The sequence below is a fragment of the Thalassophryne amazonica genome, chromosome 20 (genome assembly GCF_902500255.1).
Source record: "Thalassophryne amazonica chromosome 20, fThaAma1.1, whole genome shotgun sequence".
In the NCBI taxonomy this organism is placed as follows: Eukaryota; Metazoa; Chordata; class Actinopteri; order Batrachoidiformes; family Batrachoididae; genus Thalassophryne; species Thalassophryne amazonica.
In genome coordinates this window covers 26,754,931-26,768,381 of record NC_047122.1, presented here as the reverse complement: position 1 = coordinate 26,768,381, position 13,451 = coordinate 26,754,931, and the positions used below count along the sequence as shown (strand labels likewise).

Here is a 13,451-nt window from a genome sequence, read left to right as displayed (position 1 = left end):
AATTCAAAATGCTGCAGCTAGAGTACTGACAGGGACTAGAAGGAGAGAGCATATCTCACCCATATTGGCCTCTCTTCATTGGCTTCCTGTTAATTCTAGAATAGAATTTAAAATTCTTCTTCTTACTTATAAGGTTTTGAATAATCAGGTCCCTTCTAATCTTAGGGACCTCATAGTACCATATCACCCCAATAGAGCGCTTCGCTCTCAGACTGCAGGCTTACTTGTAGTTCCTAGGGTTTGTAAGAGTAGAATGGGAGGCAGAGCCTTCAGCTTTCAGGCTCCTCTCCTGTGGAACCAGCTCCCAATTCGGATCAGGGAGACAGACACCCTCTCTACTTTAAGATTAGGCTTAAAACTTTCCTTTTTGCTAAAGCTTATAGTTAGGGCTGGATCAGGTGACCCTGAACCATCCCTTAGTTATGCTGCTATAGACTTAGACTGCTGGGGGGTTCCCATAATGCACTGAGTGTTTCTTTCTCTTTTTGCTCTGTATGCACCACTCTGCATTTAATCATTAGTGATTGATCTCTGCTCCCCTCCACAGCATGTCTTTTTCCTGGTTCTCTCCCTCAGCCCCAACCAGTCCCAGCAGAAGACTGCCCCTCCCTGAGCCTGGTTCTGCTGGAGGTTTCTTCCTGTTAAAAGGAAGTTTTTCCTTCCCACTGTCGCCAAGTGCTTGCTCACAGGGGGTCGTTTTGACCTTTGGGGTTTTTACGTAATTATTGTATGGCCTTTCCTTACAATATAAAGCGCCTTGGGGCAACTGTTTGTTGTGATTTGGCGCTATATAAATAAAATTGATTGATTGATTGAATTGATTGACGAGGCAGCAGTGTGTCCCTCTGTGCGTTTGGAAATGTGAGTGACAAGTGCTTTTACAAATGCGCAGATGTAAACCAACAAAATAAATCAGATTAACGGTATACATGTACCAAAGAAATCGGAGTATTGGTCGTTATCGGATAAAGCATATTGGCTTTTGCTGTTTACATGACCACTTAATAATCAGATACCAGCCAATAATCAGACAACAACCAGATTTTTATGTGCATGTAAACGGGGCCAGTGATTGGTGAAAATCAGTTGAGTAATGAAAGATGTCAATAAAGCAAAGTTTTTACTTAATGTGGTTATAAAGTGCAATGTTTTGGGGAGGAGACACAAAAATGGATGGAGCCAAGAAATTTTAAGAATTTTGTTTTTTTGAATTGTAAAATGAAACTGTATGAGTAAGTTTTATTGTTTTTGTTCAGTTTGAAGAATGTTTCAAATGAATCAGTTTCACAGTGATACTCAGTCTCTGTTGGACACCTAATTTGTGATGCAGTAGATACGAAACTTTGAGAATCGACAAATCATTTATTTAATTAAAAAAAGAAGGAAAAATCCCAAGTTTTAATTTGTTTCATCATTTTGAATTTTAAACTGTTCATGTTCTGCTCTGTTGGAGTAAAACAGTTTTTTAAAATGCAATTTTTGAACGAACCAACTTTAGCAGCTATATTTTGTCCTCTCTCACCTCCACCTGAAGCTGGCCGATATCGTCGGTCGCCCATGCCTCATCGTCATTGTCATAGTTCTGGACGGTGGAAAAGCTTGCGGCTCTGTGCTCGAATGTCATCCCACCACTGCCGAGGACAGTCCCGCTACTGCAGTTAGATGTAGCCATACTGTCGCAGTCCAGGTTCTCTGCAGACCGTGCAGACCGGATTCTTGTCTCTGGGATTCGAACTGGAACAGGCGAAGTCTCAAAGCTCTCACACTCCAAAACTTCCACGTAGATGATGTATGGAGCCTGAGGGGGCAGCAGAGGGGTTAGAATCCATTTGATCTCTGGGCACCCATTAGCGAGAAAAGTCCAGGACACGTTTGACCTCGATTCACTAATCTGACCATCAGAAGTAGAAACAGTCGAACTTCCATCATTGCCAAAATCTTTTCAAATACCTTTATTCAATGGGAGAGTAGGAAAGTAAAAGTGACATACAATACATATAACCCACACAAACACAGGAAGAACATGCAAACTCCACACAGAAAGGCCATAGGTGGGAATCGATCCCATGACTTTCTTGCTGTGAGGCAACAGTGCTAACCACGAGGCCACCCTGCTGCAATAATCATGTTGTTTAATCACCATTTTGATATGCCACACCTGTGAGGTGGGATGGATTATCTTGGCAAAGGAGAAGTGCTCAGACAGATTTGTGAACAATATTCGACAGAAAAAGGTCTTTTGCGTATATAGAAAATGTTTTAGATCTTTGAGTTCAGCTCATGACTAATGGCAGCAAAAACAAAAGTGTTGCGTTTATACTTTTGTTACATTGTCCTCCAAAATAGTATTGGAACACTTGGTATCAAAACCGAAGTCAAATCCTTGTATTCTTGTGGATATTTGGCGAATAAAGGCTAGTCTGATTCTAATTTCACACTATTTAATTTGTTTATGCCATTTCAAACATTCATCCATCCATCCATTTTATTCCGCTTATCCTAGGTTGGGTCGCGGGGGCAGCAGCTCAAGCAAAGCCGCCCAGATCTCCAGATCCACACACACCTCCCCCAGCTCCTCCGGGGGAACCCCGAGGCGTTCCCAAGCCAGCTGAGAGACGTAGTCCCTCCAGCGTGATCCGGGTCTTCCCCGGGGCCTCCTCTCGATGGGACATGTCCGGAACACCTCTCCAGCGAGGCGTCCAGGGGGCATCCGGAAAAGATGCCCGAGCCACCTCAGCTGGCTCCTTTCGATGTGGAGGAGCAGCGGCTCGACTCCGAGCTCCTCCCGAGTGACAGAGCTCCTCACCCTATCTCTAAGGGAGCACCCAGCCACCCTGTGGAGGAAACTCATCTCGGCCGCCTGTACTCGTGATCTTGTTCTTTCGGTCATGAGCCAAATCTCATGACCTCTACACCCTGGCTGCGCCTAGAAATTCTGTCCATAAAGGTAATGAACAGAACCGGTGACAAAGGGTAGCCCTGGCGGAGGCCAATGTGCACTGGAAACAGGTTTGACTTAATACTGGCAATGCGAACCAAGCTCCTGCTGTGGTCGTATAGGGACCGGATAGCCCTTAGCAAAGGACCCCGTACTCCCGGAGCACCCCCACAGGGCGCCTCGAGGGACACGGTCAAACGCCTTCTCCAGATCCACAAAGCACATGTGGACTGGTTGGGCGAACTCCCATGAACCCTCGAGCACCCGATGGAGGGTGTAGAGCTGATCCAGTGTGCCACAACCAGGACGAAAACCACACTGTTCCTCCTGAATCCGAGGTTCGACTATCAGTCGAATTCTCCTCTCCAGCACCTTGGAATAGACCTTACCGGGGAGGCAGAGGAGTGTGATCCCCCTGTAGTTGGAACACACCCTCCGGTCCCCCTTCTTAAACACAGGGACCACCACCCTGGTCTGCCAATCCAGGGGTACTGTCCCTGACCGCCACACGATGTTGCAGAGACGTGTCAACCAAGACAGTCCCACAACATCCAGAGACTTAAGGTACTCAGGACGGATTTCGTCCACCCCAGGAGCCTTGCCACCAAGGAGCTTCCTGACCACCTCTGTGACTTCAACCTGGGTGATGGACGAGTCCGCCTCTGAGTCCCCAGTCTCTGCTTCCTCTTCGGAAGACGTGACGATGGGACTGAGGAGATCCTCGAAGTATTTCTTCCATCGCCCAAAAACATCCCCAGTCAGGGTCAACAGTTCCCCACCCGCACTATAGACAGTGTTGGCTGGAGAGCTGCTTCCGCCTCCTGAGGCGTCGGACGGTTTGCCAGAATTTCTTCGAGGCCGACCGATAATCCTCCTCCATGGCCTCTCCGAACTCCTCCCAGACCCGGGTTTTTTCCTCTGCGACCGCACAGGCTGCAGCATGCTTGGCCTGCCAGTACCTGTCAGCTGCGTCCGGGGTCCCACCTACCAACAAAGACAAGTAGGACTCCTTCTTCAGCTTGACGGCATCCCTTACTTCCGGCGTCCACCACTGGGTTCGGAGATTGCCGCCGCGACAGCCACCAGAGACCTTGCGACCACAGCTGCAGGCGGCCGCATTGACAATGGAGGTGGAGAACATGGTCCACTCAGACTCCATGTCACCAACCTCCCCCGGGATCTGGGAGAAGCTCTCCCAGAGGTGGGAGTTGAAGACCTCGCTGACAGAGGGTTCCGCCAGTCGTTCCCAGCAGACCCTCACGATACGTTTGGGCCTACCAGGTCTGACCGGCTTCCTCCCCTCCCAGCGGATCCAACTCACCACCAGGTGGTGATCGGTCGACAGCTCAGCCCCTCTCTTTACCCGAGTATCCGATACACGTGGCCGAAGGTCCGATGATACGACTACAAAGTCGATCATCGATCTCCGGCTCAGGGTGTCCTGGTGCCACGTGCACTTATTGACAACCCTGAGCTCGAACATGGTGTTCATTAGGGGTGTCAGAAAAAAATCGATTCACGTCTGAATCGCGATTCTTATTTATTACATTTCTGAATCGATCCAAAATGTCCAAGAATCGATTTTTAAAAAGCATTTTTTTAAACATTTTCTTGCTTACTCGCTGCGTGTACTGTTTGTCAGGCAACGGCTTCCGGCATGCTTCTCGTGAGCTGCAGAGTTCATGGCTGCAGCTTAGCATGTCACCGTGCCATTTCAAATACCCCCCCAAAAAAATCTAAAATTATCTTCCTTTAACTCAAACTGAAAGCAACTCTGTACAACATTACATAAATTAATTAAAAATATAAAAGCCAAGATGATGGGCTGCATAAGTGGAATGCTTTGGTACAATACCTGTAGTAATAATAATTTTATTCAGACAAGTCAGGGGATGGATACATGAACATTTCCAAGTCGCTGAATATGTCTTGGACTTTGTTTGCATCAATTATAAATAAATACACACAGTAGTAATACTGAAAAAGACTCCAATTATATACAGTGGAAGCAAAGACCACCAAAATAAGAATGCTACAGTTCTTGGATGTACATAGCATTTCCTGTAATCTGTTTAATGGTCTTTTACAGTAAAAACAAAATGTCACTGAGAACAGGATGTGTGCGAGCAAGAAGTTGCTCTGCCATTAGCCACACCCACAGGACAGAGTGTCAAACAGGAGCTCTGTCTCAACCACAAAATTCTATAGTTCCAGCATTTATTATTTCCCAGAGATTAAAATACAAATAAGGATGGTTTTGTTTGGTCACCCTGCTAGTGGCCTGTATGTAGATCACAGTAAATGTGTAGTAAAATGTGATAATGCATCAACTTGTTGCTGATACAATCAATGCTCTGGTAGTTATGTGCTGCCAGATAGAAATGTACCTGTAGGTCCTCTGGAGACCCTGAGGTCCGTTGGTGCCCACCCCTATAGCCGGGTGACGTAGTGTGCAACCGAAAAGAGTCTACAACTCTCCCTGAAGGGACACCAATCCATCACAGGTTACTTTCCCAGCCAAGACTGGAACCCATTTACAGCTGGGTAGACTCAGACCATTCAGACAAAGTGTGTTGTCCAAAGACACAGACAAGTAGTGGGACCATGAATCAATCCAAAGTCTTTATATTCACAGCGCAATTCCTAACCATTGATCAACCGGCTTTAACATGCAGAAACCACAGAGCAGAATCAGGCAAAAATGTCTCAATGATTGTAAAAATTACAACTAGGAGACACTTTGAGATGCAAACCTCTAAACAAGACTCAACGCTTCTCTGTACTTTACCAAAATGATATTCAGGTGGTGGTGGTGGGTTGGGGTTTGACGAAGTACAGTTAACATAAAAATGGTCCATGTCTGCTTCTGGGTGACAACCTATTCAACTCTACCTTGACCCTATGCTTTCCTTGACTGTGCATTAGTGAGCATTCATCCTACATTGCCTTGGTTACCTTGTCCTTGGAGTTGAGCACCACGGCCTGGGTATGGGGGATCCGGCATACATGGTGCTGGTGTTCAGCAGTCGGCAACCACACTCGAGCTGGCAGTTTGTGGTTGAGCGATGACAGTTCTGAGATCAGCTGCTGTGTCTTCTGCTCTTTGGTCGGCAACGTGGCCAGACGCTTGCCAATGTACAGCAACGACTTTACAAACTCCCGTTGTGGACGGAGACGCTCCGGCTGAAAAACAGTTTAGTATATTCATGTCACTTAAAATGAGGTTTCATGGTTCCAACTACAACCAGGTGGTAATTTTGTCCTCGTTCACCTTCTGATCTACCTTAAAGACCATTTTTAAGTCACCATTGATATCTTGACTAAATTGCTTTTGAGGCATTTTCCAAAAACCTGCTTGAAATGCCATCACAGCATTTGTATACTGTGGCCCAGACTGCAACCATATAATTCGGAGGGCAAACAAACACACTGCTTTAAGTCAGACACCCTCACATCAGAGTAGAACCCTGGTCCTCCCAATCCCTAAAGCTGCACATTTTTCCATCTCTCCTTGCTCTGACTAAAGTCGATCATTCATACAGAGCTAACAGGAAAAATTGACTTAACCAATCAGGTGTGGGTAGAGTAACTAAAGACTATAAAATGTGGAGTTTAAGGTCTCTGAGGACCAGGATTGAGAAACACTGCTTATGTTTTTTCACCTGGTTTCAGCTGTGTTGCTGTTTAAAGACCAATCCACCTGGTGCAGAACAATAGAAGACAGGATTAAAGGTAAAAAAGACAATATTTGAGGTGTAATGAAGATCAGAATTCTGAAGTTAGCTTGCAATGAAAACTGAATAAATGCTTAAAATCAGTGCGAGCTGGAGATGGGAGAACTGGGTCCAAAACTAGCCCACTGAGTGAATTCTGAATGGAACTCAGCTAGCATTAGGGCAAAGTCAATGTTTACGTCTCAAGTTATTCCTCAGTAACTCATAATCAAGATGACTTGGGAACTGATTTGGCAGGGACTTTGTACGCACGTGTGCCGATATCATAAGGACTGTGTTGTAAGCTAATAATCAATTCTGAGGAAAAGACTCGTGTTCTGTCTGCAGTTGTGTGGGAATGTTTTTAAGGCATCTTTGGAGGAAATTAAAGTCTAAAAACCAGGTTAGACACAATGAAATGACCTACTGTAGATTGTGCATAACCTGTTTCTCCTGAAATTATAATAAGTTAATAAAACAGAAAAAATATGTAAAAATCAAATGGATAAGTACTTTTGTACAAGCATAACAAGAGTGCTCGGAGTACAATATCCCATGCTGGCAAATGCTGCTTTGGTACAAGTGCTTGCTACATTGTGGTAACATTTCAAGAGATTGTATCAAGTTTCCTGAAAGTCCTCCTAAATATGTGAGAGAAGCTGACTTCAGAATGCAGGCATCAACTCATGAAACTGGCAGTGTCCAGATTTATTAATCAAGGACTATAACTCTGCCAAAATGTGTCATTCTTGTACACTATTATAATAAGCGTATGATCAACCTATAGCAAAGATTTGTACCAAGTTACATGAAATTCCTACTAAAAATGTGAGAGAAGTTGATTTCAGAATGCAGGCACTCAAGCATGAAACTGAAGGAGACTAGTGTTGTTAAACAAGCGCCATAACTCTGGTAAAATGAGTCCAACTGGAAAGATATGAAAATATGCGCATTACCAACCCAAAGGACTTGTACTTGTTTCACAAAATTCCTCCTACAAATGTGGGAGGAGTTGATTTCAGAATGCTTATACCCTTTGACCACCATGACATAATCCCCTTTTGGGCCTTCGGCCAGGTGGGATAAAAACTGGGACACCAATCTCAAAGGCATGAACCTTTCCTTACATTTTTTGTGTGAGAGTGTGTGACACAATGAAAGACTCATTAGCAGACTTTTAATGAGCCTTTCATTGGATTCAGGTGTGTTGGAGCAGGGAGACAACTAAGAGCGTCAGGAAGGTAGATCTCGAGGACTGAACTTGGCCACCACTGCACTAGACCATCAGCACACTCTGTGATGCGAGTTCTGTGCGTTTACAAGTAACTTATTAATGAAAAGCTAGAAGCAAATAAAAATTAGAATAAGAGGGGAGAGAGAGGAGGAAAACAAACATACAGCTGACTCATTCGTGTGGTACAGAAGTGTTATCGGGGCAACAGAGGGGAGGAAGTGATGTGAAGGACGAGAACATGGCTCACTGCTGGGTCAGAGCCAAAGCTGCAGAAAATGACAAGATTACTCATTTCCATGGTAATCAGACCAAACCTGTTCTCACAAGCAGTCTGACCTGCGACTAATCTTTATTTTCCTTACTGGTGAATCTTTTGAAAATAAACTGTTTTGCTGACAAAAATTTTCATATGTCATAATAATTTGTTCATTCACGGTCAAAAGCCAAAATGTTTTGGAGTGAGATAAAGCAGAGACAAAGTTTAATCACATCTGATTCTTGTCCCTCAGAGGTGCCTCAGTAAAAGCAGCTAAATGTCACAGTCCACATATGACCAGCAGGGGGCAGTAAAATTTATTATGATGCATTTTTCTGCTATATGCATCTTGCAATTTGAGTCTTCAGTGAGTACCACCACACCTGAAAAAAATATTCCTGGCAAAACACATTAAATTCAGTGGCATCAGTAGGTAGCGTTGGCCTGTTGCCATTACTGGCAACTTTACAAAATGCAAACTGTTTTTTGGTCCTTACATACCACCTCTGCAGGAAATGTGCATAAACAATGAAACTAGAGGACATTCAAACGATTTTTAGGACAAAAATGCAGCTCCAAAATTATCCAATTATCAGTCATAATAAATGATCCAAAACCTGTAATTTATGAATATTCAGAGCCAGGTTTATGTGCTTCACCCGAACCTGAAGAAGACGGACTCTGTTCAGTTCTTGATCAGCATGTTCTTAAGTATTTCAGGCAGGTTTTACACAGTTCCTCTGAATTTTTCATATGGGTTCCAGATTCAGTCAATCAATATACTGTTGAAATGAACATGTTAAATTGACGAGCTATTAAATGTTTTATAAGCCAGAATTTATGGAGCATTTTATTATAACTTGGATGAATAAAGTGTTTGAACCATCAGGAAAAAGTATTATGATGCACATCATAACAAAAATCAAAACATATGAAGGATCAACACAAAACTATTGTCAAAAAAGTTTCACCTATGACTTAACACTGCATGCAATCATGAGGAACCGCTGTGCTCCTCTGCAGCCTATGTTGATTTTTGCATGGCTTTTGACATCTTGAGAATTTGTGGAATCTCCAACAAGAATATTTACAGGATATTCAGCTGACACACAGGTACTGTGTGGATAAAGTGAAGAGTCTCTGACTTTTTCCTGAGTGAATTCTGGCATTCCTCAGAAATGTGTTCTGGCTCCTCCCCTGTCAATGCTTGCATGGACTGGGTGTTGGGTAGGGCTTTGGAAAGCAGCAACGTAAGTGCTTTTATTCGTGATTAAAGATTTGTGGATGATGTTGTGATCTTTGTGATAAGCTGTCGGGAATCAGAGTATCTAAGTTTCTAACTGTCATGGATCCAGACTTTCAGTGGCTTCGTGAACTTGGCCATCAGATATGTATAGGTATGTGGGGAAAGTGTTGAACTTGTAGAGACATTCACTTACCTCGGCAGTGATGTTCATGTCTCTGTGTCCTTGGCCTTTAAGATCCAGAGATGCCTGGGAAGAGCTCATGGCATCATGAGGCCAAAAGTCAGAGATGGTTGGTGATGCTAAGATCTTCGCAGGTGAACGAAGGTCCAAGTGTTTAGGACTGCTTCCTGTATGGTTGTCATACTTGGACTCTACCCAGTGATGACTGGACTCTAAGGTGATGACTGGATGCCATTGGTACCACGTCTCTAAGTGGGATCCTTGGGTACTGCTGGAATAACGTTGTGTCAAACTGTGAGGGAGCAACAGCTACAACATTTTGTCCACGTGGTGTGTTTCTCTGTACATGATCCAGCACACAGGTGCCACAGTGTTGAGGACCCCAGCAGCTGGAGAAGGTCAAGGACACGCACACATTTCACTTGGCAAAGGACACGCCCCTGTTTCACCAAACTGCAGCAGACAGACGGTTACTTTGGAGAAGTGGGACTGACTGGCTGGCTGTCACTCAGTATATTTTTAAATCATGTTAAACGGCATATTCCTATGATTACAGCCATCACTGTACCTCCTTGATTAAAGCAGGTGTTCCTTTTTTGTGTGTTAAATAGTCTTTGTTGGTGTGCTCATTGCTAAAGTTACTGGTTTTGCCACCATTTATCACAGTCACTGTTTGTCTCTTGATTTGTTTGTGGATTAAAAATGGGGGCAGCAAATTGCTGCTGCAATATTATAATTGTATATATTCTTACTGGTATGATGCAGCTGTGACTCAGTGATATATTCCAACAAGGGGAGAAAATTTTTGAGTGCTGGACTTTCTTTACAGTTTTCAGCCTGTCAGTATGTGTGTTCTGTTTTACCATCTTTCAAATTAAGAACAGAGCTTCAAAATTCACTCTAAAGGAGGAGCTAAATATGGCTCACAGCCAATGGCCAGGCTCGATTTTCATGCGACTGAACTGCCAGCCAGGAACGAGCTGAGTGAGTTCAGTGTTTGGCTTCTTCACTGAGCAAATAATGCAAACACTTCAACCTCGAAAACACAACAGTACAAATTCACATAGATTATAGATCAGGCATCAACAGAAACAAAGAAAAAAAAAATCAATTGTTGAAGGTGGTTCTATGGGGTAGAAGTTGGACGATCAATATACCGACCCAGGTTCGATTGCTGGTTTGTGCTTCAGGCTGTCCGTCAGTGTCCTTGGACAAGAACCTTCATCTGCTTTGTCTCAGTCCACCCAGCTGTAAACAGGAACCAGCCTCAGCTGTGATGGACCGGCGTCTCACTCTCATCTGCTTTTGGCTCCCGAATCCCAGAATAATCACTGGGACCAATGAGCCTCAGGGCCAACACAGTACTTTGTCTTTACAGCAAGTCAGTTAAACATTTGCTCCTTTACTCTTTTATTTGATGTAAAAGTTATTTTAAATGGTTGTAAAACAGGAATGGACTCTCAAACTGCTTTAAAATGTTTCTGTAAACTACAACAAAATAGGTTGTTTAAAATGATCAAATTGCATCGGCAACAGTTAATTTGGTTTTAAAAAGTATTCCACATGAATGGCTTTGAGCTCACACCGAAATCAAAACTGTTTTAAGCTGCCTTTAAACTTTTAACATTTTGATGCTTGAAGTGTTCAAAATAGTGCAAAACTGGTTTAAACTTGATAATCTGGTTTGATATGGTTTCCATGTAGCTCCAGACAGGTGAAACTAAATGCTACCAGTGTTTTCACATGTGTTTATGAATGTTTTATTTTCAACATCAACAAGGAAGGAAGGAAGGGTGAAACAATGGAAAGACAAAGAAAATTAAAAAAGAAAAACTAAAAGAAAGATGGAGGAAAAAAAATTAACAAAGAAGGGAAAAAGGGAAGACAAAAGAAACAAGTGGAATAAGAGGGCGGAAAAGTGTACTCTGTAACATGCCTCACACATAATATGACAGGGGCATTATACGGACCAGTTGGCAACAATACGACTGTGTCCGAAACCTGCTGTTCACCGATACTTCCTGTTAACTCATTTACTTTTCTAACCTGTTTATGTTGCTTCCTTTAATTTCTTCTTTTATTCTGGTAGATTTTCCATTTGAACTTTTATCTTCTTTGTCACGTTATTTACAGTATTTTGTCTTCAATCTCCCCCAATTTAACAAACTGTTTAGTTACCCTGTTTTTGTTGGCTTCAACTCATTTTATTATATTTGTTTTTGAAGTCACTGGATGATTTTTGGAAGTTTAGCTGAAAATATTTTCATAGCAAATAAAAAAGAAAATAGAATATGGTATTAAATTGATGGCAAAGGCTATACACCCAACTGTTGGGCAGATAAGTCATACATTGAACATTACATGCACAACCATTGGGCAGATAAATATAATGTCTTATCTTATTCGCCCAACTGTGATCGTGTCTTTGACACCTTTTCTTGCATCAAAACTACGGTTTTTACACCACTTTTTAAGGCTCTATTGTGGCATATGTTTGACACATTTAACGCCGTCTTTAATTACTGCGAAAACACAGCAATGGATCAAAACAGACAAACTTCATAAGAATTTTGAACAGAAGACTGAACGACGACGAAACAGTTTTTGAACAAAATGCTGCTTGTTGGCTGTAAGATGGTGTTAGTTTGACACAGTTCCCTGGGTGTGATGAGCCAAACAGAACCGCTTTAGATCACAGCCCCTCCGCCGATGCGAACCCTCCCGCTAAAAAATATCCGCCTTTTTTCCCCTCCCACGCTGAAACCGGAAGTGAGCTTACAAGCGCGCTCATTGGTCGGTTGTGGTTGGGCGTATATGCTCGCGTATTGACTTTATTGAAACAACGGTTGGGCATATAGCCACTCCGTAAATTGATAACGACAGCCGCTGTCAGCACACTAACAATAACAAATGCACACTGACAGACTGACGCCTGTCTTTACAGAGTTTCATTAAAACTTGGAACTTTAGGTTTTATGGACTCTGTGAGCCTGAATCATCATTGCTTTCATTTTTTATGTCTGCATCTTTGTTACAGTCGCACAGACAAACTGAAGAACACAGCCAGCAAAAACAGTCCTCACCTCTTCATGGATGACCTCCACCTTTGGATTACTCCCCGTCCGTCGGAGACCGCTGGGACCGCTGGTCACTGCAGTGGCATCCGACTTGGACCGCTGGTGTGTTTTCTTGGTTGGCGATGCAAACACCTCTGCCTCTCCAGAATTAGGGCTTTCTTGAGGTGGGCCGGGTTCGACATTGTTGCTGTTGTGTCTCCAGTGACAATGACGATGGGATGGAGAGGAGGCGGGGCTATTTGAGACAGAAAGTGTCCGCGGTCCGTTTGTGTCACAGGGTTTAAGCTCGTTGGAGAGGATGAGTTTGCGCAGTTTGTTTCCTCTGGAGTGACGCTGAGTAGAGATGTGCATGTCGGACGAGTACGCCCACAAGAGCCACGCTGACAGCAGTGAGAAGGTGATACTGCGCCGGCAACGATGGATCTGAACACATAGACAAACATGTAAACAACTACGAGGTCTGTTAGAAAAGTATCAGACCTTTTTATTTTTTGCAAAAACCTGATGGATTTGAATCACGTGTGCTTGCATCAGCCAACCTTGAATGTTCGTGCGCATGCGTGAATTTTTTCACGCCTGTCGATTGCATCATTTGCTGGTAAGCAGCCTTTGTGTGAGGACATGTGTAGTGCGCTCAGTGGATTTTCAGGAAAAAGACAGAACGACTGGAGCAGCGCAGCATCAAGTTTTGCCAGAAACTGGGCGACAGCCAGGTGGAAACCATTCGGAAGATTCAGATGGCTTTTGGTGACGATGCTATGGGCATCACACAGATTAAGGAGCGGTACAACCGGTTTAAAGACGGC

The 13,451-nt window shown here is 43.6% G+C and overlaps 1 protein-coding gene across 2 annotated transcripts in view; it reads right to left on the bottom strand.

Moving 5' to 3' along the window:
• LOC117501340 (phosphatidylinositol 4-kinase beta-like) overlaps positions 1 to 13,451 on the bottom strand; it is a 48,304-nt gene that overhangs the window by 11,716 nt on the left and 23,137 nt on the right. For both annotated transcript variants that reach the window (XM_034160195.1, XM_034160194.1), the window contains exons 4-6: positions 12,652 to 13,068; positions 5,894 to 6,121; positions 1,523 to 1,798 (exon numbers count right to left, since the gene is read on the bottom strand). In XM_034160195.1, coding sequence (XP_034016086.1) covers positions 1,523 to 1,798; positions 5,894 to 6,121; positions 12,652 to 13,068 — 921 coding nt within the window. The remainder of the gene's footprint in view (positions 1 to 1,522; positions 1,799 to 5,893; positions 6,122 to 12,651; positions 13,069 to 13,451) is intronic.